The sequence below is a fragment of the Xenopus laevis genome, chromosome 4L (assembly GCF_017654675.1).
Source record: "Xenopus laevis strain J_2021 chromosome 4L, Xenopus_laevis_v10.1, whole genome shotgun sequence".
In the NCBI taxonomy this organism is placed as follows: Eukaryota; Metazoa; Chordata; class Amphibia; order Anura; family Pipidae; genus Xenopus; species Xenopus laevis.
Genome location: NC_054377.1, coordinates 107872340 through 107899930, shown reverse-complemented (window position 1 = coordinate 107899930; position 27591 = coordinate 107872340). Strand labels below are relative to the sequence as shown.

Here is a 27591-nt window from a genome sequence, read left to right as displayed (position 1 = left end):
TCCCTTAGCTGAAGGGAAAGCTACTGTTTGATCATTTGACCTCTCCATTATCCTATAATGTGGTAAGTTGGACAAGGACCAGAGTTAGTGGGGGTGGTTTATATCTAGAACATGGCAGAGAAATGCCATGTGAAATTCTTTATACCTTTGGAAGTAGATCTCATTATGGAGGTTTTTTGTTTATTTTTAAAAGATGTTATTATGGAGGTTTTTTAAAAATAAATGATACCATGTTTATTATATATGTTTGAGCTCCTTTTATTTTGCAGTTATATTAGCCAGAAACCTCTTGCTCTGCATGTATGCAGGATTGTATCTAAGATTGAGGTGGCTTTCCTTTTTATCAGCTTCCATTCTTTTACCCAACATACACAACACCGTTATTATTTTATGTGTTTGCATTAGAGATGCACCGAATCCAGGATTCAGTTCGGTATTTGGCCAGGATTCTGCCTTTTTCAGCAGGATTCAGATTCTGCTGAATTGTAATGCCTGGCTGAACCAAATCCAAATCCTTAAAATCATGTGACTTTTCGTCACAAAACAAGGAAGTTAAATAATTTGAACCCACGCAATGTGTGCATGGCTCTCTTTTTCTGATTTGCATATGCAAGTAAGGGTTCAGATTCTGTTTGGTATTCGCCCAAATGTTTCACGAAAGACTCGGGGGTTTGGCCGAATCCAAAATAGTGGATTTGGTGCATCCCTAGTTTTTGCCAATCCATTGGATATATAAGAGTTTTAGTAACTTCCTTTGATAGACTACTGGTCATACCTGTTTACATGACAGTATGAATCATTTGAAAACCAAAACATTGAGAACTGAATGTAAACCATGAGGAGCACCAAATATATCTGTGGTGTAGTTTTCTTTGCATTTTCAATTTCTAAAATTCTCCTGAACAGAGGAGTGGCACCATTAGTGGCAGGCTATTCATTATGATATAGCTTGATGCTCTCCATCGAGCCACACCACAATGAATAGCCTGCATGAAGATGTATCCCAAACAGGCACAAGCTTGTACAGTATCTTCTTGTAATGTGTTCATTCACCCTGCCTCCAAAAACAATGACATATTAAGGCTTTCTAGTTAATAAGATTACCAAAAGGCAGTCACCTTGTGCTTAAGGAAACGGTCATCTGTATGATAAAACTATGTACATTTTCCAACCAGTTCATGAGGATACAGTGTAATGCTCCAACTGGATTTTTTTATTGACCATTTTCATCCAGCACCAAGTAGCACTGTATATCTAATAGTGCAGCTATATATAACATCCCTAGTGCAGTGTATAACATCCCTGTTGATGACAATTAAAATGAAAAGAGAGAACCTGCCTTCTGAGAGAGGCTGTTATTGAGTTAGGGTTATTGATTCAGTAACCACCATATCTAGACTGGAGATTTTCTTGGGTAATATAAATGCAACAATAACGTCCCTATGGGGAAGTACAACGGTACTCAGTAGGGATTGCTGAATGTATCGTTCCCCAGTGGAACTTGCTAGTTACTGTGGACATACTGGGGCTCATTTATCAACACAGGGCAAATTTGCCCATGGGCAGTTACCTATAGCAACCAATCAGTGATTAGCTTTTTAAAGCCAGCTGCAAGTAGAACAATGAATGCAGCAATTTGATTGGTTGCCATGGGTTACTGCCCATGGGCAAATTTGCCCAGTGTTGATAAATGACCCCCACTGTGAGGCTGTTATCCAACTATGACATTAAGGGGGTTATCTACTAAAATCTGAATTTATCTCATTGTTTCAATAAAAAAAGCTCGACCAAACTCCCATCCCCGATTTTGCCTTAATTATTAATAACTCAATTTAATCAGATCAGTAAAAAAAACTTGATAAAATCTAGCGAAAATCCAAATCTTACAATTTTTTCGGACTTTTCACCCGAATCACTCAATTTTTTCGGGTTTCTGCATGAAAACCCAGAATCTTATCGGATTATCAAGCTAAACCCAGCGCAGACCACAATATCTTCCAGTTGGGATAGGAACATTTTCCATTGACTTATACAGGACCTTGACAGGTCTGAGATGGTGGACTTTCAGATTTGGGCTTTTTACAGCATAATTAATAATAATATAATAATTATCGGAAAATTTTAGTTTTTTGAAATTCGAGTTTTTGCCCCAAAAAGCCCAACCAGATAAATTCAAGGTTTAGTCAATAACCCCCTAAGAGAAGGCTGATGTACATTGATGGCCTATAGTTGGGCCTCTATCAAAAGTTAGCTAACTGAAGCTTATTTACTTACGTTATTTAATGCCACTTGTGGGGCAAGCCATATGGGAATATTGTGTTTAAATATGTAACTATTTATCTTGACTGGCTTATCAAAAACCTGTACCGTTTTTAATCTGCATATCCACCACACAAGCCATTCTAATTTTTTAAGCACAGAATCATGTTTCTTATACATTTAGCCCTTTCAGTCCCAGTGAGGTGATCTCCACAGAACAGAATGAAACCCAGAAACATAATATCTAAGAGCTGGCAGTCAGGTATTCGAGTGTCAGCATCATAGATTTTACAATCTAAGTCAAATAATTGGTTTAAACAGTATATGGGTCTACCTTAACCAATAAACAAGATCAGTTTCTATGCAGTGAGACTTCTCTTTTAAGAAAACAGACATGAAACTACAGGGCTTGCAAAGAAATGACAGCAACAGTTTCTCACCTGCAGGACTCTCTTTGTTAATCCAGTTTTCTGGGCCAGTTGTTTCAAATCTTTTGCATCTGGATTGTGGTTAATGGCAAAATAGGACTTCATTGTACGGAGCTGGTTATGTTTGAAAGAGGTTCTCATGCGTTTCGACTTTTGAGAAGGAGGGTATGTCTGGTCCCGATCCAAATCTGTCTCATTTTCGTTACAACCTGAGAGAGAAGGTAAGAAAATTGCATTGTCATTTAATTTTTTATTATATTAGGGGTTTATTGTTGTTGGTTTGTTTACCACTGCACTTGTGCACTGTAAGAACTGTCCATCTCATTCACAAATATTATAGGCAAGGTGCACTGCCAAGGAGATTTTCCTCTAAGCAATTATCTCTCAAACAATTACTGACAGATACTGACAGCTCAAAATGATCGTACAGAAACACAATCTTATTATATGGTTACTCAGCATCTTGTGCTATTCCCTAAGTAGCCCTCACCTCCAGAGCACTACTGGCGATAAGCTTGCTGGACTGATGCATATTCTTTTCACCACTATTAGCTGCTGAACTATTGTGTTGGTCTTGGGGTTACTTCCACATTTACCTTTATCTTCCCTCCTGGGTCTACACAAGATTTCCAGCTGCAATGGATATGTTGCTAGCTAATCTTTGAGAACACTTTGATCAATTGCTTGTAAATAATTTCCACTTACCTTTCCCGAGTCTAACATGTATAAACACACTTAAAATGCAATGAAAGAGCACTGCTTTGTTTTGGTTATATACAGACTTAAGGTTGAACTTGATGGACATGTGTCTTTTTTCAACCTAATTTACTATGTTACCTTAGCATAAGGCTACTCAACTCTGGGACATTAAATATGCAGGGAATTGAAACTAACAAGTGTACATATCAGTCACTTTATATAAACAGGGTTGTGGTTGGTTGCCTGAGGATACCCAGATCCTGCTAGACACAGGTGCATGGACAGATACCAGGGCAGAAAGCTGCTTTACTTTTACTGTTTGTGACACAGGGAGCTTAGATCAATAATTGAAGCAGGGCCTTCAGTACCTGTCATCTCCCCCACTATGAGCCAGCCCATTCTCCTTTTCATTGCTAACAGAAAGTCTAATTTTCAATTTGCATTTAAAACAGGTACTAATTTTATCTCAAATTTATTTTTACAGTATTATCTGTACTGGTGGTACCCACCTTTATAATCATATAATACACACATCTTGTAAATTATATCCTTATAAACGGTGAGTACTGATGTCATCAGTTATAAACGGTGAGTAGTGATGTCATTTGTGTCACATGACTCTCTGAAACTCTCGTATTATAATAAATAAAATACCCCCTGTTACAAAATATGAGGATATTAGAAGTAACCTCGGAGTTCCATGACCTGTATAAAAACACTCGGCCTTCAGCCTCGTATTTTTATATGGTCATGAAACGCCTCGGTAACTTATAATATCCTTATAATTTACAGGAGGGGGTTCTTTATTCACTATATATTTTCCAGCTATCTTCACCTTCTCCAGTAGAGCACATTTTTAGGAAGGCCTCATAGGAGCAGAGGTGGATCAATCACCATTACAAGTGGGTCTGTCAAAATGACACTGCTTTTCCTATTTTCCTATGAGAATTCCAGGCACTGTTTTATAGCCATTGATATCTATGTTTTTGTATGTGTGTGTGTGTGTGTGTGTGTCACACTTACACCTAAGGAGATAAACACCAAATCCATCATATAGTAAACTTTGACTTGCACTGTTAGAAATGTCAAGTCAATGTCATACATATCTAGTCTCCAAGGAAAGAGGTCACAGTAATATTGCAGTGATTAGAAGTAGGGATTTTCACTCAGCACTATTTTCTTGCAGAATAACTTTATTCAATTCACAATATGCTATATGTGTCTACTAATAAATTGATTCACTAACTTCGAGTGAAGGATTCGAAGTAAAAAAACTTCGAATTTCGAAGTTTTTTTTGGGCTACTTCGACCATCGAATAGGCTACTTCGATCTTCGACTACGACTTCGAATCGAAGGATTCGAACTAAAAATCGTTCGACAATTCGATAGTCGAAGTACTGTCTCTTTAAAAAAAACTTCGACCCCCTAGTTCGCCATCTCAAAAGCTACCAAAGTCAATGTTAGCCTATGGGGAAGGTCCCCATAGGCTTGGCTAACGTTTTTTGATCGAAGGATATTCCTTCGATCGTTGGATTTAAATCCTTCGAATCGTTCGATTCGAAGGATTTATTTTTTCGATCGAAGGAATAATCCTTCAATCGTACAATCTGCGCTAAATCCTTCGACTTCGATATTCGAAGTCAAAGGATTTCAATTCCCAGTCGAATATCAATGGTTAATTAACCCTCGATATTCGACCCTTAGTGAATCAGCCCCTTAAAGTATACTGTACATGTCAAACTCAGGACTATATCAGGTGTCTCGTGGCAATTTTACTTGGGGGGAATCACTAGTAACAATGTCCATTACAGTTTAGGGAACACAAAGGGAATCTTCTGCCCGTGGATCCATTTCAGTAAAGATGACATCCTATATGATAGTGTGAAAATATTTATAATAATATAATATAATATTTATAATATGGGTCGCAAAACATCAAATCTAGGATGAGATCTAATTGGAGGATGGAATACTGTAAATGATGTGATATTCTATCCATAAATTTCAACTGTGGGAGTAAGATTTATATACATACTTTTTCAATATACAGCTTTCCCTGAAAGGCTTTAGGTATCTCCCAAGAGGCCATTAGGGGGCATTGTGCCTCAGCATGAAAACCTGCAATGTTCATTTGTCAGACCAAAAGTAATTTTGCGGCTAAAATACTCACTCTATGTTTAAGGGTTTCAGTCGCTTACGTTTTGTGATGTTAACTAATTTTTACACTTTCTGCATACTGTTCTTTTCACACATAGGTGGAATGGATCGAGTTCAAGTTGATATATAATATATATATATAGATTGCTGGCCGAAACATTAGTCTTCCAGTAATAAACATATTTTTTTTTTTTGTTCTTTAAGACCTGAGTATGCAGACTTCTTTTCGAATTATATATATATACATACATACATACTACTGCACAATTTAACCCCAGCACCCCAATATATAGCCTTTTTTTTTTGGGGGAAAAAGGGATGAGCGGCATTTCATTGTGTTTTTTTAATTGTATATTATGGGGAGGTGTCTCTCTTCTTGCTTGCTCTCCCAACCCCCGCTTAATGGTTTCTTTTGGAAGAGATCATGCTAAATAAAGAGAAAAGCAGGTAAGGTCTTTCTCCCCCTAAAGATAACACTTTCTCTTTTTTCACTTAGGCCTGACGCATGGACACTGCCTTGACAGGGCATGTCAGCTTACGCATACTTTGTACAAACTTTGTAACTAAAAGTGCTGGGGTTAAATAATTGTGCAGTAGTATGTGTATCAAGCCTGACCCATGTGCACCCAATAAAAAAAAAAGGGATGAGTGGCATTTCATTGTGTTTTTTTTTCATTATAGATAGATAGATAGATAGATTTGCTTCCAGTAACGATTAATTATATCTTTGTTGGGCTCAAATACAAGGTACTGTTATATTATCACAGAGAAAAATGAAACATGTTTCAAATATTTTGAATAACAGATCTTTCTATAATTTGGATCTTCATATCTTAACTTGTAAAAAATTATGTAAACATTAAATAAACCCAATAGGTTGGTTTTGCTTCCAATAAAGCTTAATAATATCTTAGTTTGGATCAAGTACAAGGTACTGGTTTGTTATTACAGAAAAAAAGGGAATCATTTTTAAAAATGTCGATTATTTGATTATGATGAAGTCTATGGGAGACGGGCTTTCCGTAATTCAGAGCTTTCTGCATAATGGGTTTCCAGATAACGGATCCCATACCTGTGTGCATATATATATATATATATTCACTTTTATTACATGCAAATTACATCTACACGCTTCAACACATAATGGAGTTGTGTAAAAACACTGTATAGATACAGTATATAGATATACTGTGTGTGTGTATAAATATAAATATTCTCTATTACGAATATTCATCTGGTATCATTTAGATACGCATTGTATCCTGTAAGCAAATCTGACAATAAAATGAGTGCTGTCTTGTAGGCAATAGAATAAATATGAAACTTAGCTGTTATTTGTAAATATAAATATTTCCATAACTTTACATCAATTTTCTAACCGCAACAATCATTTTCCATCAGGTATAATGGTTAATGGTAGGTTTAGGGAGATGAAATTGTAGAAACATCAAGATAAATAAAATATAATTGCATAATCATTAACATAAATAGAAGATAGTAAATAATGATATCAAGAGATAACCAAGGGAATTCAATTTTCATAAAAATTAAAGCACTTTTCACTATTTCAGACCTTGGTAAATAGGCCCCTAGAGTACAGCAATATGGCACTCGATCAACGCATTGCTATAAATATTGTAAATTCTCAGTACCTCTGTAACACAGAGCCTTGACAATATAATATAGAAATGATCTGTTATGTATGTAGCGCCAACATATTTCTGCAGCGATTTTACAGAGATTATACATCAATCAGTCCCTGCCCCAGAGGAGCTTACAATCTACGGTCACTATCATACACACTAAAGGCCAATTTTATCAGGAGCCAACTTTGCTTTTTTTTTTCTTGTTTTGGGATTTGGAGACAACTGTGCAGACACGGCTAATATTAAAATAAAATAAAACAAATATATTCCCAAAAGTCAAGAAAAGCCAAGTGTTCATTTATACTGTTTATGCTAGCTTTACTGCATACATATATACAGCAAATGATACAGCCTCCCTGTGTTTAATAAAATTACTATTTGTCATGCGCATTGTCTTACTGTATGTTATTTTTATTTTTTTTAAATAAAATCACCTCTATGAGTTTTACTCTTTTGTGAAATTCAATTTCACTATTTTGTGGCATTTCAGAATTCAAATTATCAACCACAGGCTTGTCCATATTAATAACTGTATTTTATCTCTAGCCAGGATATTTTTATGCCTTACTTATAATATACGTAAGTGTGTATGTAGGTTTCCCTTCATTTACTGCATTCATTATTTTCTACAAAAAACCTAGAAAAATGTATTTGCAGAAAGCAAAGCATTTATCCTTTAATTTGGGATTTACGTCTTCCCTTCCATGCAGTGTTGAACAGAACTCTTTTCTGTTTACTGTATTAAAACATGACTGACTAATTTCTATAAACATACTCGTTACCTGCAGAATCCAATAAGCAGTTTTTTATGGTGGGGCAGGAAATTAAGGCAATATACATTTGTGATGTTTACATGTATTTTCCTATGAATCTGTTATAGGAGATAATCCAAATTAAGGGCCCCTAAAAAAGTGTGAGACAAAATAACTGGTTCCTTAATGTTCCGACTGCCTGAAACCTGGGCGACTTGGCATTATAAAGAGGGTTGTGATATAAGGAGCACATGGCACAGAATTAAACTAATATTATTTATTGCAAAATTTTCAAGAGACTTTACTTGGCAGACAATGAGGCTGGCACTGCAAAGGAGCAGTGTAACAAGGAAGCACTGTACTATATAAATCAATGGACTGGCACATTCTCTATAATTACTGAAATTTGGGGTTTAATATTGTTATTGCCTTTTGACAATAAGCAAACAATTTAAGCAAAAAGAAACTGACAAAATACTAATAGGGAAATGCTTTCCTTTTGATATTGTTGAACTGATGATATCGAATCAATTGATAATTGAACATTGTGTGTGTATGTGTATATATATATATTTTTTTATATAGATATGTGTGTGTGTATACATATATATTGTTTTAATCAAACTTCCAGTGTTTGGGAGCCATATCCAGAAAGAGGTTTTGGGTACGTCCCCCATGGCAGTAAAGAGTTATTTGCTATCGTTGGTGTAACTGGATGATTAAATGCTACTTACTGGGCAAGGGATTCCAGTGTCACTCCTAATTAATAAGAAATAATTAGCACAGTCGGGGTTCTGTCCATATACATCACGCTCGACAGAACATGAATCCTGTCTACTAGAATGCCTAAATTCTTTGGAAATGCTACAAAAGAGACTATAGGCTGTCAGTAGGTGAAAGAAAACTGACGGTCACATGAACTGCAGAAGCAAACTACGTTCATCGCCGTGGCATGTTTAATGTGTTAAATAAGTTGACTCCATCCCTACCCCCCACCCCATAAATAAAGAAAAGTAAAGAAGCTGCTAAGTTTTGTAAGGCTGTACCATATATAGCTAAATAGTTAATCAGTGTTAAAAAAAATGGCAAAAGAGAATTCCTATGTATGGAAACATAACAGATTTTATAAAGGAATCTAAATAATGACATTGTCTCACCTGAACTGTAGTTGATGATGTCCACACCCAAAGCCTGGCTCTTTCTCTTTCGTGGCCTCCCCTTTTGCACTGTGCCTGTCCCATTGCTGAAATACGGCAGGGCTGCCAGTCCCCCACCCTTGGCTGAGAGCTCCGAGTAATTTAACTGCTGATGGAAGTCCCCCTGGACAAGAAGCTCAAAGTGAATCCGGCAGTAGACAAGGTTTTCCTTCATGCCAAAGTGATCCCCGGTGCTTAAGGTCTTGTTACAGGTTGTGCAGGTAAAGCAGCTCAAGTGGTAGACGGACTCCCGTGCTCTCATTACCATCTCTGAGGCTGAAATGCCAAGATGGCAACGGGCACACCTCTGCACCGAAAACCTTCTGGAGACAAGCAGAACTTCAGTTTACAATGGGCAATAAGTGTTTCATGAACATCTAATAGCGTGTGTAACTAAATGGATCCCGATGAAGCATCAGCTTGAATTACAATGGCAGCTATTCCCACTCTTATTGCAACATGTTCTCCTCCCCCTTTATGTTACCTAGAATAATATGTCAGGAGTCATCAATTTGTACAGCAACATTCATCATGAGCTTCCCAAGTATTCAGAATAATGTACTCTTTCTGGCAGGCAGTGTTCTCATCCGGAGAACTTATTAAGAGAGCTAAAATAAAGGAGTAGGGGTAGGCAGGTATATGGAGATACACTAAAGATCCCTGTAATTGTACAAGGGTAGTACAGAGGTTATATGGGCATTAGGAGGAGCATTTGGAAAATGTGAGCAGAGGGGAAAATTATAGGGGTTGTTTGAAAGCAAGGCAATGGACCAATGATAAGGCTGAAGGCAAGGTGGAACAATATTAGAACTAAATGGCAACTATAATGACTATTAGAACTATAATGACAAGAAGTTGTTACATGGATTCATTGAACTTCATATAAATCTGTGTACGATACAGCAATAAAAGCTGGGATAGAAAAGGGTTTAATGGATACACCGAAGAAAGAAAGCTTGATAGCTTGAAGTTGTACAGGTATGGGATCCGTTACCCACAGACTCTATTTTATCCAAATTGTTTCTGTAATAATAAAATAGTAGCTTGTACTAGATATTAACTAAGATATAAAAAATACTTATTGGAAGCAAAACCAGCCTATTTGGTTTATTTAATGCTTACAACATTTTCTAGGTGGCCATAGACATAACAATTACGGTCTTTCTTGCAAAAGATCGTTTGTTTTAATACACACGTGTAGAGCTAAATCATCAGATATACAGGTAGAAACAATTCTACCTGTATCTGACGATTCAGCACTAACAATGGCAGATGTTCGGGTGTCTTCAAAGGTGCCTGATCGACAAGCAAACCATTATCCAAGTCTTCCTTGTCTCCCACTATACATGCACTAAAAATTGTACGAAACTTTGTTTCATATGATATTATTGGTGCATCTATGGCCACCATTAAGATGTGAATATCCAAATTACGGAAAGATCCATTATCTGAAAACCCCCAGTTTCTGAGCATTCTGGATAAAAGGTCCCATACCTGTATGTGTTCCTGGCTATATACTGTAAATATTCTATTGTGAATGTACCTATAAATATAGGCTGCTGACAAGTAGCAATGAGGATTCCATTCCTGCACCATATTTGTTAAATACACAGACAATGAGTGACATAGTGTTGTAGTTGGACAGTATACCTGTAATAGTCCTCCTTGCAATATATACTGCCATCCTTGGCAAAGCAGGTCAGCTCCGACTCGAGGGCCAGCTTACATTCGCAGCATTTCAGGCAGCGCAGGTGCCACTGCTTGTCCACAGCCAAGAGGTAGTATCTGTCTGAGATCTTGCCCCCGCACCCAGCACACAGTGCAGGCTTCTCAGGACTCAGGGAAGGCATTCTCTGTACAAATTAAACAAAAAAAAAAAACACTGTTACTGCGCTGTCTCCATAAATGGGATTAGAAAGATAAATCTGATTTCTGTTTACAAATGTGCTCCGCTAAACGGGTGCTATATGACTGACATAAGAAGCTTCACTATACACAGACTATACTTATATTTTGCTGGTATCAATGTAGGCAGGATACTAGTGTGTTTACTCTATATATATATATATATATATATATATATATATATATATATATATATATATATATATATATATATATATATATATACACACATATAAATAAAATACACAAAAGCCATGAATATCTTGTAAATTATTTTTAGACTAGTGATGTCATCAGTTATAACCGGTGAGTAGTGATGTCATGTTTGTCACATGACTCACTAAAACGTGTGTATTATAATAAATAAAGTACCCCTGTTGCAAAATATGAGGATATTAGAAGTCACCTCAGAGTTCCTTGATTTGAATTTATATATATATTTATATGGTCATAGAACTCCTCTGTGACTTAAAATATCCTTATATTTTACAATAGGGGGTACTTTATTCACTATATATAGCTGTAGTATCCAACAAATCCAGAAAAATCAGTGCACGCTGAGATTGATAGAAATCTTAAAAATCCATACTTCATTAATTACATTTAAATTTGTCCAGTTTCTTTTTAAATGTAATTAATGAAGTATGGATTTTTAAGATTTCTATCAATCCCAGTGTGCACCGATTTTTCTGGATTTTTATATATATATGTATGTGTGTGTGTGTGTGTGATAGGATGGTATGCAGGGCATGAGTAAGTATTCTTCAAAGAGCAGGTTGGTTGTCACTATCGAATTTGGTATTTCTTAAATCACATAAGACCATAAATTACTCTAGAGCAAATGTTTGGAATTAAGAAGGTATATATAGAAGAAGGTCTGTATAGACCTCATACCCCAGAATATCTGTTCAGTGAGAGGCCTGTGGATTGGCTGCAGCCCTTTCACTAATTATTTTGCTGTCCAGTCTGCTCAAGGGCTCCACGCACTTATTTGTAGCAACATTATTTTAATATATTCCGTTCCAGTTGTGTATTTTGACAGTTCTTCTGTACTGTCATTAATAGGGTGGTACAATCTACAAATGTAAAGGAAGGAGGAATGCTGACATCACACACAGATGATATCATACACGGGAGAAGGGGGTGCATTATGGTTATACACTGGAAGAGGATTTGCTGACATCATATAGAGAAAGCAGAAGGTTCACTACTGACGTTAAACACAGAGATGTTAGTGAATAGGATCTCTACACAGGGATGTTAATATATTATGACATTACACCTTATGAAGGTGCAGTATTGATCCATACTGTGGAATAGTGGAGCTTTACTTAAATCAAGAGAAACTATTCAAACATTATACAATGCAATATGGTTTATTCTGCTCTAAGTTTATATACAGGGATAAGACAGTGCTGCAGAACTTTACACTAACAACACCTGTTGATGTCAAATATTCTGTTATCACTGTTATCGTATAGAGCACCTGTTCTGGTTTTGGACCCCTAGGCAGCCGAGTGCAGTGAAAGTGGATCCCACTCTACTGGATGGGTTGGGTGGAATTTGGAACAAACACTTTGTTTGTACTCCAGGGGGGGCGCAGCTGGGTCCCGATTATGACCATGTTTTTACATCCTGCCAAATGTTGGTCCATAAGAGAAGCTTAATTCCAAGCAATCTGCAAGCCACTGGTTTAGGCTGAAGACATTATATGTCCTTATGTGTATCCTCTGCTCCATACAGAGACAAACCCCTGGACCTATGGAAATCTACTGCCACTGCTTGGATTGTGCAGTTCTGACTACCAACCCCGATTTTTAAAAAAGTATTTCAACTTTTACCATTTGGAACACTAGCATAGTATCTGATTCAGTTACTTGCAGTATATAGGCCAATTTCCATAGCCCCTGTTATCCTTGTATTTGAGTCAACAAGCTATTCCAAAAATAATGTAAGCTCTTTAGATCAGGGTTCTCTATCTTCTTGTCTATCATAAAACACTCAAAATGGGATGTCCAACTTTACTGCAAAATTGTGACATTGCTTCAAAGTGAAGCAGCCCAGTTGGGTACCCAATACAGCACCCATCCCCTTACAGATTCTGAAAGCTGATCCTGAACATCTTTCTGAGACTCAGACTGTGAATGGGGGGACCATGTTTGGGGCACACTAACCAAACTACAAATGCTGCCCCCATTTTAAAGTTGAGATATTTCACTTATAGCTTTAAGATTATTAGCAACCACTCCTTTGTCTGAATAATAAATATCCAGAACTATTTAATACTATAGTATTAGAGAAATAAAATCTGCATGCATGATACTACACAGATACAATACATAGGAAAAGGCAGTACATAATTTACAGAGAAAGCCTATTAAAACAATGGTATAATATCTAGAAAAGAGGGAAGATACAGATGCTATGCACTGGTTCTATTACACATGGAAATATATACAAGGAGAATGCAGTTCATTGATACCAAACTGAGCAATGAAACTGCCTGACCCAAAAATCCCTTGAGGCTGCCACCCTCCAGAGCCTTCACACAGCCCTGAAAATTTTCCTCATTATTTTATTTAATGTTTCTCTGAAGGAAGAAATAAAATATAATGGAGCCTTGAAGATAAATCCTGCAGAGCTTGGGGCACATTAGGGCAAATTCTATTTATTAGTTATTGCCCATCATGCTCTAACATTTGCTGTACAGGTATGGGACCTGTTATCCAGAATGCCCAGGACCTGGGGTTTTCCGGATAACGGATCTTTCTGTATCCTGTATCTTCATACCATACGTCTACTAGAAATCATGTAAACATTAAATAAACCCAATAGGCTGGTTCTACTTCCAACAAGGATTAATTATATCTTAGGTTGGATCAAATACACGGTACTGTTTTATTATTACAGAGAAAAACATAATAATTTTTAAAAAATGTAGATGATTTGGATACAATGGCGTCTATGGGAGACAGTCTTTCCATAATTCAAAGCATTGTGAATAATGGGTTTCCGGATAACGGATCCAATACCTGTATTACATTTCTTGTCCTCCAGCTACTTAACTCTTACGCCTTACATTTTGACAATAGAAATTGGTTCTATCCCATACACTGTAGTCATTCTTTCTGGCCCATACATTTTCTCTGTTGTGATGTGCACCATTCCACCATTCTGTCGCACATCGTCCCCAATGTCATGTATCATTTTCTGCTTTCTCTACTCCAGCACATCCTTGCCTGAACCCCTGTCCCCTTTCTACTGACTTCTCTCTGTTTACCACTTCTTCTCTCCACTGCTTATGCTCCTAAGGCTGCCCTAAGGCAATCACTGTGTACTGCTCTGCTTACATCAGCCTTATATAGACAGAGGAACACAAAGACCATTGCTTTCATATAGAGAGATAATGCACAGAAAAAGAACATTGCACACCAGGAGAGAGCAGTTAACACTACACTGCAAATTCTAGGTAATTCTGGAAAAAGAACTATATACCGGGAATATGACTGACACCATATGCAGGGACAGTTGCTCTGCTAACATGCCCACGGAGGGCAGATATTTACTGCAGCCCATACGGAATTCAGAACGTTCTCTATGTGAAAATCACATGCAGCAGGGGCAGTTATTATACTGACATCAGGAAACCACAATTATTCCTGGAAAACTGGAGAGGATCTTAAACTACTCAAGAGAGAGCGTAGTCAAATACTCTATAAGCATGGTATACAGTAAAAATGCAATGAATATATGCAGATTCTATGCTAACATCTTACACAAGTATAGACAGTACAGTAATGGGGGATATTTAATATTCTGACATCATACAGGGAAAGGTCAGTTAGCACTCTAACATAGTACACAGGTAATGGAATATATTTCATTTCTGTTCTATCACACAGTGAGCTGCCAATTCCAGTAGTAGATATAGGGTTGCCACCTTTTCCTATATATTTATCTTTTTTCCTTATTAATAACATTGGGATCAACCGTCCAGGTGGCAACCCTAAGTAGATAGCAATTAGAAAATTAGAAACTGACTTATCTCTCTAGGGTTTTGTACAGTATATATCTAGGGCACCTGTGTTTGATCAATGCTACTTTTTGGACTTGTGATACCCAGGATCAATCATTTTTAAACACAGCAAAATACTACATCTTCCACAAACTATTCAGCCAAATACTGAACCAAATCCCAAGCGCAATCATCTGTGAATAAAAATAGGCTCCCTGCAGTTGTTCTGTGCTTTAAACTCACATAACATTTGGGGTTTTAGATTGGGTCCGGCTGAATACTGAGAAATCTCAATCCCGAAAAGCAGACTTCTTTAGATCTTGCAATTATTTCTGTTATTCACCAAATCCCAAACTGAATCCTAGTTTGATTGGTTCCTACACTGAATCCAATAAATTCTAACATCTGTGCTCCATGTTCTTCTACATAACGTGCCAAAATGATAGTTAAAGGCAGATATCATACAGAGGCCGGGGTCTTCAATACAATATATGGAGATATATATAGAGAGAGAAAGAGAGAGAGAGAGAGAGAGAGAGAGAGGGATGGATGATAGATAGATAGATAGATAGATAGATAGATAGATAGATAGATAGATAGATAGATAGATAGATAGATAGATAGATAGATAATTATATACAGATATACAATGATGGGCAGTTACGATGGGGGGTGAACACAGACGCACTACTCGTTCCCCTCATTGTTGTGTGTTATAGTCATTATAATAGTGCCAGGGATAAGAGACCCAGAGAAAGTAAAGTGCCACTATGTAGTAGGTATAATGGGCAGGATGGAGACTGTAGGGCAGAACTATCAGTATTCCTTAGCCTGCTTCCCTTTAGCTGTTGATGTTTGTGTCCCAGCACCAAGCAATAGCTGAAGGCTGTCAGGGGTTGCTGGGAAATGCAGTACAACAACCAAAGGGCCATAGGTTGGACTGTCCTACTTTATATGATATGAGATCATACTCAGAGTGAGAGAGGAAAAGTACTGTGGTAGTTTCCTATACAGGAAAGGAGAAGCTAGGGGAAAATGTGATCATTACTTTTTTCCTTCCATAGGACTACTTACTATACACAACAGAGTGTATAAATCAGGAGTCCCTGCTCCAGAGAGCTTGCAATTCAGGTTTGTTCTCCCCAGTGCAGGGAAATAATGATTCGGCAGAGACCACTTGGGGTTTATAGAGGAAGTGGTTCACTAGTGGAATCCAGGCCTGCCTGACTCACAGGCCAGTAATGTAAGCACTTTGCCTTCTCACTTCTCCCATACAAATATTATTATCCACGAGGAAAGGACAGTCACTATAATCTCAGCATACAGGCAGAAGAAGAGGCACTTACAATACTGATTAGGTACATCAGATGGGGGGATTATGAGAATGGGCATAAGGGCATATATTGGGACTTTATATACTAGGGTTATAAATAGGTTATAAGTTATAATATGATATGTTATAAGCATTGATATCATACAATATAATGCCTTTATGAACAATAATGCCTTTATGTGTGGACCATAATAAATTTGCACTTTAGCAGTTAAACCTGTGACTTTGTCTTTCTGTTATACAAATTTGAATTTATATTACCTTTATGAACAATGTGTGGTGCAATAACCTACTATACACGGGAAACATTGTAGCCTTATATTGGTATTGTTATTGATCGGTCCCATCATTGGGAAACATACTAGTGACAATACCTTTCCAGGCTGTGACACTTGTAGCACTTGCATTATATTCCAACAGGCACTTGTGGCTCAAGGCTAAATGGCACACACAGACAAAACGGAAATTGGCACCTTCTCTAATTAAAAATTACGAGCAGAATCACAGAATACCATGCAGGAATATCCATTTGCACAGCACCAGTTGTATAACGCAAATCCCTTTGTGTTGCCATACACACAAACATATACATCTTAGATGATACATTGACATGAAATGCTGAGAGGCAAGTGCCTGGCAGTGCCAATCAGTATAAAGCATGTTAGCAATGTCACATGACAGCCCCTCCAGCTGTTGGAAACTACAACCCCCAGCAACCTCTTAGTGATGGAGAATTCTGGGAATTGGGAAGTCTGATATAGCTGCTGTATGCTCAGGGCGTTATTGATGGGACAACAGGGCAGTGTGTCTATAATAGCAGCTGCCTTCAACCTGTGGCATCACCCTCCCTATAGCTTGTCCTGCTGATACCGAATCATATGCAGGACAAAGAGTTCACAGGGTGTATAGTACGAACTTTATTCTATAGCCAGAGCTCAGTGACATATATTATGTTGGATATTCTATTGTACATACATTTTGGTTTATAGAGTTGTACCAATCCTGTTGTCTAACTCTGTGCAGCCCAATCTAACTTTTCTACTTGCTTTCCTGACATCCTTATTCCTCAATCATTTCATTTCAACTATCTGAAATACCAATAATATCCTTCTAACGGCAGTATATATATAAATATATATTTATATATATATATACTAAGTAACCAGCAATAAAACCACATGTTACAGCCCTAAACAATTTCCCTTCCCCGGTTTTTTTTTTTTGGATAATATATTTGTTTATTTCCAGTTATTTATATACTACATTAGGGAGCGTTTTCTGTATCCCGAAAAGGTGTTAAAAATAACAGTAGGCTCCTTTCACAGGAAACCCAATTGAAAACTGCTATTTAACCTTTTTACTGCCAAAAAAAAATATGGGTGAAAAAAATAGAAGAAAGGGAAAAAAAAGAAATGAGCAATAGTTGCATGCATATCATACATTATACATACATGGTGTTTTATTGTGTGCTTTTCCTTATACCAAAACTGAATATTTTACAGAATGTTGCAATTACCAATAGAATATGGACTAGAGAATATTTGCTCATTATATGTGTGTGTTACACCAGTACAGTTACAGAAATGACACTGCATCTCACTGTAAATTGGGCTACATGTACACAGTATATTATCAGAAGGTGGTATATAAGTGCACATTGTAGCTCTATCTATCTATCTGTATATTTATCTATCTACTCATACAGTGCTTGCGTACAGACGTTGCTTAAACCCAGCAGAGATCCTTAAAATTCAGAGGTATTAACACATTAGTATCTGTCTGTACAGCTCCCCAGAGACCTTATTAAAGCAGGAGAGAATATCCCTTATCCACTAATGAGGCTTGATCTCTGTCTAATCTGTTTTTTTACTGACCCCAATTAACATTCTCTTTCTTCCCATGACTGCTGCCTGTTAATTTTTACATTTTAATACAAATATTAGGCTGTTTATTAATCCTAACAAGAAATGTTATTTTTGTATCCCACCATATAATTGTGGTTTAACAAAATGCTCCAGTTGATCCCAAAATCAGCAGACTTAGCGATAACCTATGGTTTTTGGGATTTGAGCTTTTGGTTTCTTCCAATTCTGGCCTGATCGCCTTCACATTGTCTTAAAATTCTCCAGCCTGCACCCATCTTTTAGGGGGATCTCTTGCTGATCTATTAATTGCTTCATCTTCTAGATATAGCCTATAACCACAACACAATGCAAATGTGAAGGGCTTGGGGAGGTTTTATGGACTTTATAATGGCCTAATCAGTCTGAAAATGTCTCAGTTTTGCAGGAAAGTTAATTTCCCCCCATAAAAACAGCCAGTGTAAGAGTTTCAGGCCATTTTACCAGGAAAGGGAGATTTGTTGCTACAGACACTTTCACTTTTTTAATTAAACACCAAACGATACAAACGCCTAATTAATATCAACAAAGCTGGAAACGTGTCTATTTGATCTTATCGAATTACAGCTTGACGCCAAATAATTTAACTAAATAGAACTAAAACCGATAAATTGATATATTTTTAAAAAATGGATAGTTGATAGATATATTTAGCTCTTACAGAGAATACGAACGGAAAAAATAGATTATTCTAAGAAATACCCGTTGTAATTTTCGTCTGGGAAGGAACAAGCGAGAGAAACTTGTGGCTGGAAGCCGCGCACATTCGTTCAGTATTCCTTGGATTTTGCATTTTTTGGGGTAAATTCGTTTCCTGACATTCAAAAATAATGAACTAGAGGCTTCGCTATGAAATAACTCGTGAGGTTTTTTTTTTAAATCATATAGAATTTTCCTGCGCAAAATCTATCAACCCGGTGCCAAATAAAAAAAGCGCAGCGCTGGGCGCACCTGCCTGGGCTCCTGAGATTCCGACAATAAATAATTAGAACAATTAACCTGCGGAACATTCTACAAAAAAAAAAAACAATCCTGTTCAGTGTGTAACAGAAGCAACAATATTCAGATTTTAAAGACAGAAAACTATAGATGAATACACTCTTTATCTGATAAATATTTATAGAATGAATATCAGTTTATTATATTAAACAGGGGTAAATGTTGATTTATATATATATATATATATATATATATATATATATATATATATATATATATATATATATATATATATATATATATATATATATATATCCTGATGCTGAAGCTGATGTGCGACAGTTGCACAGACAAGGGTTGCACAGTCGCGGCTACTTACAGTTTCTCTGCCATTGACCTGGATACCCTTGGCCAAGCGGCTGTCGGCGGACTTGGACCTCCTCTCCATCTCTTCCATGATGCCTTGGATGTGGCCCCCGGTTATCCCGTGGAAGAGCATGGCTGCTGCTGGTCGGAAAGGATAGGCACTTTCGTCTGTTCTGCACCCCACAATTTCCATATACGGAGCCCCACTGTTGCTTGCAGCATGCGAGATGAGAGTCAGCAGCAGCAGCAGCGACAGACAGCAATAAGCGCTCGGGATCCTGCTAGAGAGACGAGGGGACACAATGAGCCATGCGCCGCTCGCGGAACTTGCTCGGTGAGTGCGGAGGCTCCCAGGGACCGCTGAGCGGAGCCGCACAGAAAGCAGAAGAATTTGTTCAAGTGCAGAAACCAGCCCATTTCAGGATAGCTCTGGAGGAGGGGCTGGGAATATTTTAGGCACAACAAAAGGCTGTCATGCAATAGAGAAGCACCCCCCTCCTCCCCCGGGTGATGGAGAAGTAGTGACAAAAGAGGTTGGGGGGTCACCCTAGAGCCCCCTCCCATTGCCACTTTATGGAGACTGGGGAAGAGCAGAGAGATGATGTGTTGGGGGGGGGGGTACAGTTTGTACTGACTGACTGAGAGGCTCATTTTAACCAAAATAATTAGCTCGGCTCCAGACACAAGACTTGCATTAACCCTCTCAATGCCAGGGGCTGGCACACAATAATCCCAGGGAGCAGACAGACTCTATATCATATACACACATATATATATATATATCCACATACTGTACGTCCTATGGATTAGTTAATGCCCAGCAAACTCTCTCACTCCAGCCTGTTTAATTGTCTATGCCCGACTGCCCATGTGTTCCCTGCTGCTGGCAGACACAGAAACCACACCAATATCCCCAAAATTATGTCACTGCCAGTGTGGTACCAACTGGGCTACATTCCAAACAATCCACCTTTGGTAATTACACTGGCAGAGGCCCCTGTAGTTCATGTGGTCCCTTAAATCAATATTTTGCATTTTTTCTAATGTTAAAGGGCCTCCAAATATAAGGTGTATACTAGGCCCCAGAGATGAAACTAGATGTATGACTGGGATGGGGGGCTGTATATTGCTGATCTCCCCGCGAGGAGACTGTGTAGGTTCCAGAGCCATAGACAAGAACTGAAGTGTCTCTTATTGGGGGTCATCACCATTTATTATTTATGTAGTGTCAGCAAGTTACACACATTTATAACAAGCATGGCTCCTCCAATCATTTACCAAACAAGAGTTACAGAATAAAACTAGGATCAGAGGGACCTGCTCAAAAGAGTTTATGGGGATTTATTTATCCAGGTGAGGTGTGTAATTGCACCCTCCAATAATATCTGTCTGCTGAACTGCGCCTCAATGCTCAGGTAAATGGATAGAGAGGGTATTTATGTGGCTGCTCCAGGCAGGGAGGTGGAGATTCAGTGCAGATGAATAATCCTATGGTATAACTAATGCCAAAGAAGCATCAGCCTATTAGCCCTGTGTGTGTGTGCATGGAATGGAGCCCTATGCAAATACCTGGGAGTGGGTACAGTATATAATAATATACCAGGGCTGGTGCCTCCCTGAAATATCCCCAGCACAGAAGAGAGGGAGGCCGAGGAAGGAAAATCTCACTGCTGCCCCTTCCCTGCCTGGCATGGGCACTGTGTCCTTCTACTTCTGCCATAGAGTGCAAGCTCTTGTTGGGGACAACACTGCTTTCCTGGCTACATAGCTTCTCTAGAGCCAAACTGAATAGAATGATCACTTTGAATAATACATTTATCAGATATACAGAGATAGATAGATAGATAGATAGATAGATGATAGATAGATAGATAGATAGATAGATAGATAGATAGATAGATAGATGATAGATAAATAGAGAGATAGATAGAGTGAGAGATAAATAGGTAGATGATGATAGATAGATAGATAGACAGACAGACAGACAGACAGACAGATAGATAGATAGATAGATAGATAGATAGATAGATAGATAGATACTAAAATTATACTAATGTAAATAATAGTAATAACAATAGTAATATATATATATATATATATATATATATATATATATATATATATATATATTATATTATATTGAAGAACCCAACCTAATAGATATAGCTAGATAGATAGATGATAGATAGATAGATGATAGATAGATAGATAGATAGATAGATAGATAGATAGATAGATAGATAGATAGATAGATAGATGGATGGATGGATGGATGGATGGATGGATGGATAGATAGATAGATAGATAGATGATAGATTGATAGATAGATAGATAGATAGATAGATAGATAGATAGATAGATAGATAGATAGATGATAGATAGATGATAGATAAATAGAGAGATAGATAGAGTGAGAGATAAATAGGTAGATGATGATAGATAGATAGACAGACAGACAGACAGACAGACATACAGACAGACAGACAGACAGACAGACAGATAGATAGATAGATAGATAGATAGATACTAAAATTATACTAATGTAAATAATAGTAATAACAATAGTAATATATATATATATATATATATATATATATATATATATATATATATATATATATATATATATATATATATATATATATATATATATATATATATATATATTATATTATATTATATTATATTGAAGAACCCAACCTCTGTGTATATCTGTCAAAGAGATAATAGATGATAGCTAGATAGATAGATGATAGATAGATAGATAGATAGATAGATAGATAGATAGATGATAGATAGATAGATAGATGATAGATAGATAGATAGATAGATAGATAGATAGATAGATAGATAGATAGATAGATGATAGATAGATAGATAGATAGATAGATAGATAGATAGATATATAGATAGATAATAGATAGAGTCAAAGATGATAGCTGAGCCCAGTTTTAGCAGGTAAGTCAATTTCTAGAAATAATTATCTGTGGCCTTTGCTCTGCTGGGCACATGTGCCACTTACCAGTATATTTAGCACAAACAATTTTAGTTGCACCAGATCTATGAAAAGGTTCATTTATAATTAAAAATACTAATAAAAGTCAGTTTGATGCACGAGTAGTAAAATCAGGGGACGTTATTGGAGCTCAGTGCCCTGTGCCCACAGACACACGTGTATATATATATATATATATATATATATATATGATGTACCTGCCCACTCCTCGCTCTTCCTATTCTTCTTCTTGATGCATTTATTTCTATAATAGACTGGGTGGAAAGTTTCACCTACTGGATCGGGCGCAATATTAGCCAAGAGAACAACAGCAGGAGCAGCACGTTCATAAATAAAATAAAAGGAAATATTAGGCATGTGCCCGTGTATAAAGTATAACAGTCAGGTTTGATTTGATTAAACTCTCGTGTAGTCGCTGGACTGCTGTCTGGGACTTCAGAGCGCAAAGGTAGCGTTATATGTGCGTTATAGGCAGCGCCCTGGTGCCAGTCCCTGGGTGCCCCAATAATCAGAATAATGACTGCGCGCCTGTGTTACTGCTCATTAGCGGCCCCGCATACACTCACCGCGCGGATCCTCTACCCAAATTGGATCACTGTGCCCACAATAAAAATATCTCATTAGCTGTGCCCGCAGGCGAGGAGAAAGGAGCCCATTGGAGCGTGAAAGGCTTTAGTTATTTCCCCAACTCTGCCAGGGACTGACTGACCAGCATCACTGACATGCCCACTGTGCCACCGCTGCAAACTGCTAGCCACTTTATCAGCACTTACACATCTCTCACCCTGCCATTCATTTGGATACAGAAATCTATACAGTGTCAGACAAACGGCAGAGAAATAAACACAGATTGAAAGGGATGACAGAGAAAGAAAAGAATGTCATATACATATATACATTAAATTGGATCAGAACATGTGTCCGTGTGTGACTATATATGTTTATATTCGTTTTAAGCTGTTTTGCTGTACACATACACATATCTATCTACACACACATATATATAGACACACACACACACACATATATATATATATATATAGACACACACATACACTAGATTAGACAGGGTTAGGTAACAAGAAAATGGCAAATTCAAAACGGTGAGATGAACCAGGTGGTATAATACAAAACTTAATATGCGTAAAAACCAAATGATATCTATCCATAGGGATATGCTAAATAAACATATATAACATTTGTTTTCTAGATATATATATAAAATAAAAGATACATGTACATGTGGATGGACGGAGAGATAGATGACAGATAATAATAGGAAAAAAAAATGAATAGCTAAAATGCACAAATAGATAATTATGCGCATACAAAAAAGACTACAATAAACAAAGCTTTCGCTGCCTATCCCCTAACACTGTAAATGTCTGTATTATTGGTGTTCTTGTTTCATTTCTATATCATTGTTTTTATTTCCATACGAAAAAATCTGATCATCAAAACGATTTTAGATTTATCCGTTGGCATTTGATTATTAAAAAGCTCAGGGTTAACCTGGATCCCATTTGCAAAAATGCAGCAAATAGCCCAGATGCCATAAAACCGGCTGTAAATGCAAATGAGCGGAGTGGGAGTCGGTAATATTCAAGCTCAGGCTTTTTATTTATCTGGTAAGTGCTTTAATAGCAGATGGATATGAATGGGTGCCCGAGACATATATATATATATATCTCTATAAATACTGGCATATCCACTGAGCAGCCTGATGACTTCTTACTAACAGCTGCACCAATTATATTCTATATGTGTGTATAATATGTATATATATATATATATATATATATATATATATACAGAGTGTACATTATATATATGTGTGTGTGTTGTATAATATATATATATATATATATATATATATATATATATATATATATATATATATATATATATATATATATATATATATATATATATGAGAGTATTATATATATATACACACACACACACAGATATATATATATATATTTATATTCTCTCTCTATATATATAATAAATGCAAACACATACATATCACATAGAGGAAATAGAGAATTTACGGGTTTAGCGTATTGAGGGTGGATAATATAAATCTGGGATTGTGTAGAGTTGGTATTCTAGGAACATGTAGTACATTGACCTGCCAATTGCCCCACGTACCCAGCCTGGACAAGACTCGCAGCGGTCAGTTCATACAATACCTGCTGATGTAGCTGCGACAGAATTGAGCTGTGCCTGACAATAAGCGCTGCTGCTGCGACTGGAATCGCTTACCGTGGTGCTTGTGCTGATCAGGGTGCAGCTGATGCCTCCTCAGTGTCAGTGGGAAGATGTGTGGGACCCGGAGAGATGTTGGGTTTGGCAGGAGCTGGGGGCTGGGGGTTGGCCCCTCTCTACAGACAGTCCCTCAGCTAATGAAAACAAACACGATGCTGAGCCTGTGAGAGAGATATTGTGCTGCAGCCTGCAGGTGATCTGTCCTCTCCTCACCTCCCCTGCACAGCACTGCACACCACTGCACACCATTAGTCACCTTACTAGCCACCTTACTAGCACCCAGTCCCAGCACTTACACCTGTATAACACATACACTGCAGGAGACATTGGTTCAGCTCAATGAAATTGCATGTTGTTCCCCAGAGGTTAAAAAATATTACTTTCTGCCAGTTTCACTCAGTCTTTCCCTTCTGTATTATCCTTATGCTATAGGCAAGTCCCCTGAGCCTTCCTTCTTTCCTTTAATTAGTATTCATTATTCTTATACCTTTCCCCAGTTGCATATGATTCTATTCTCTTACCTATCTCAGTTCCTTATTCTCAGGCATTTCACCCCATCAAAGACGGGCTATGGGATCCACTATCCGGGAACCTACTCTTCAGAAACCTCAGAATTACAAAAAGGCAGACAGACTCAGTTTTATTCCAATAATCCAAATTTTCAAAAAATTATTTCCTTTTCCCCTGTAATAACAAAACATAGCTTGATCCAAACTAAGATATACTTAATCCTTATTGGAAGCAAAACCCGCCTATTTGGGTTAATGTAATGTTTACATGGTTTTCTAGTAGACTTAGAAGATTCAAATTACGGTAAGATCCATTATCCGGAAAGCTCCAGATCCCAATCATTCTGAATAACAGGTCCTATACCTGTATACATGTACTGTATGTGTGTGCATAAATAGATAGATGATTGATAGATAGATAGATAGATAGATAGATAGATAGATAGATAGATAGATAGATAGATAATTGATAGGATTGATAGGACTTTACAGTTCTGTATTTCTGAGCATTCTTGATAATGTGTTTCCAGATAATGCCTACTACTATGTCTATTTTCAGTTTACAATATTCAGTTTATAATATTCACAGAAATATATTCTGACTCCCTAAAGACACAAACTCAGAGGATTAGCTAAAGTGCTAGAGCCAACTCCACTTCAGAACTAGAGTCTCTTCTTCTCTAACCTGCACCAACGTAAGGCTGCCAAATGTTAGGATCAATGTAATTCTCTTTTCTAGAATTTTACTGTATTAAAGGGGATCACAGACACCCCACCTAAAACTGCGCGAGGGCCCATTTATGAATCCATGCTATAGAGAGAGAAAGAGGGATAGATCCATTTAGAGTAGAAGAAAGGAGCCCAGAAAGGTGTTTTATAGAAAGAGATCTGACATTGTGTCTTGTGTGTGCTTTTGGCGGATGCAATACATGGTTTAAAGGTGATTGAGCATGGGTTGATTTTGTGGCAATATTCTTTACACTATTATATTTATTTCTAAAATGTGTTTTAACAAAAAGTGAGATTTTTTTTTTTTTATCATGTTTCCTACATTTGGATGCCTCCATGATACACAATAATGGCAAAAGCAGAGTCGGCTGTAAGAGACAACACTCACTGACTGTTTCCTTAGTTTTGACGCAGGGTCACTTCTCTGCATTTTGCCACTTGAGGTGACAGACCTAAAACTGTCCCTTGTCCTCTCCCCTCCCTCATCTAGAGAGAGGCCTATTGTACCCTTCTATAATAAAATTAAGAAATTCTGCTCTTAAAGTTACCAAGGCAGCTTTGAACCATCCATAGTAAAGTTCTGCCTGAGGCAATAGTCTCACCTTATGTTCTCAGTTATGCTTTGAATTCACTGGAGTTTTTACCACTATTCAAGTCTGGTGCTTTCACTAATCAAGTGGTTTCTCAGTACATGGAATTAGCAAGGCTTAAGCTGATGCAAAGATCCGATTGTACGAATCATCGTACAATCAGACTTTCCCATCTTCCAACCTGCCATTAACCATTCAGATCAAATAAAGTATAAAAGAACAGATCAGCCGATGTTCTGCCCCTGACAGCAATCGTATGAAAGTTATGTCCGACAAAGCTAGTGACAGTCTCCCACTTAAAATCGTATGATCGGCAATACATGCAGAGATATTACCCGCAGCCGACAGAAATCTTTTAACCTGTCCGATCGACCAAACGACTGATATCCCCCCACGAAAAATGTCGGGACTCTCCACACACGGTCCGAAAATCGTACGAATCCGTGATTCGCACGATCAGATCTTTGCGTCTATGGCCAGCTTTATTCCGAAATAGAAATCACAAGCAGAGAACTAAGCAGCATCCATGCTCCATTCTGGAAAAGCTCCACCTTATACAGCAGGGAAATACACACACTAACAAGAATATAACTTTTTGGTTGTCACAAATATCTGTGTTTCTGGTCTTTATGTGAAAGGTATATATACATATAAAATATATATATATAAAAAAAAATAACATTCTGCAGTGCTGTACAATAGAAGTGTGTTTAAATAAAGACATGGGTTTTACTAGACTTAAAGGGAGTATATACCACTCCCTCCTTTTGAAATCAACTAATTCAATTGGGTTCATGCAAACAAGTTACAAAAACACTACCTGAACTTTCAAAAATAAATGTAAATATTTACTTTTAGATTGTAAGCTCTTTTGGGCAG

General features: G+C 37.3%; 1 protein-coding gene across 5 annotated transcripts in view; it reads right to left on the bottom strand.

Moving 5' to 3' along the window:
• Window positions 1-25225, bottom strand: part of lhx9.L (LIM homeobox 9 L homeolog) — a 33733-nt gene extending 8508 nt beyond the window's left edge. The window contains exons 1-5 of one of the 5 annotated variants that reach the window (XM_041590594.1): window positions 24882-25225; window positions 19611-19878; window positions 10789-10991; window positions 9100-9461; window positions 2700-2896 (exon numbers count right to left, since the gene is read on the bottom strand). In XM_041590594.1, coding sequence (XP_041446528.1) covers window positions 2700-2896; window positions 9100-9461; window positions 10789-10991; window positions 19611-19790 — 942 coding nt within the window. In that variant the 5' untranslated portion in view covers window positions 19791-19878; window positions 24882-25225. Of the gene's footprint in view, window positions 1-2699; window positions 2897-9099; window positions 9462-10788; window positions 10992-19610; window positions 20207-24881 lie in introns of those variants that run through there. The other 4 variants (XM_018258664.2, XM_041590595.1, XM_041590596.1 and 1 more) reach the window with 4 other exon arrangements.
• Window positions 25226-27591: the final 2366 nt, after the last annotated feature.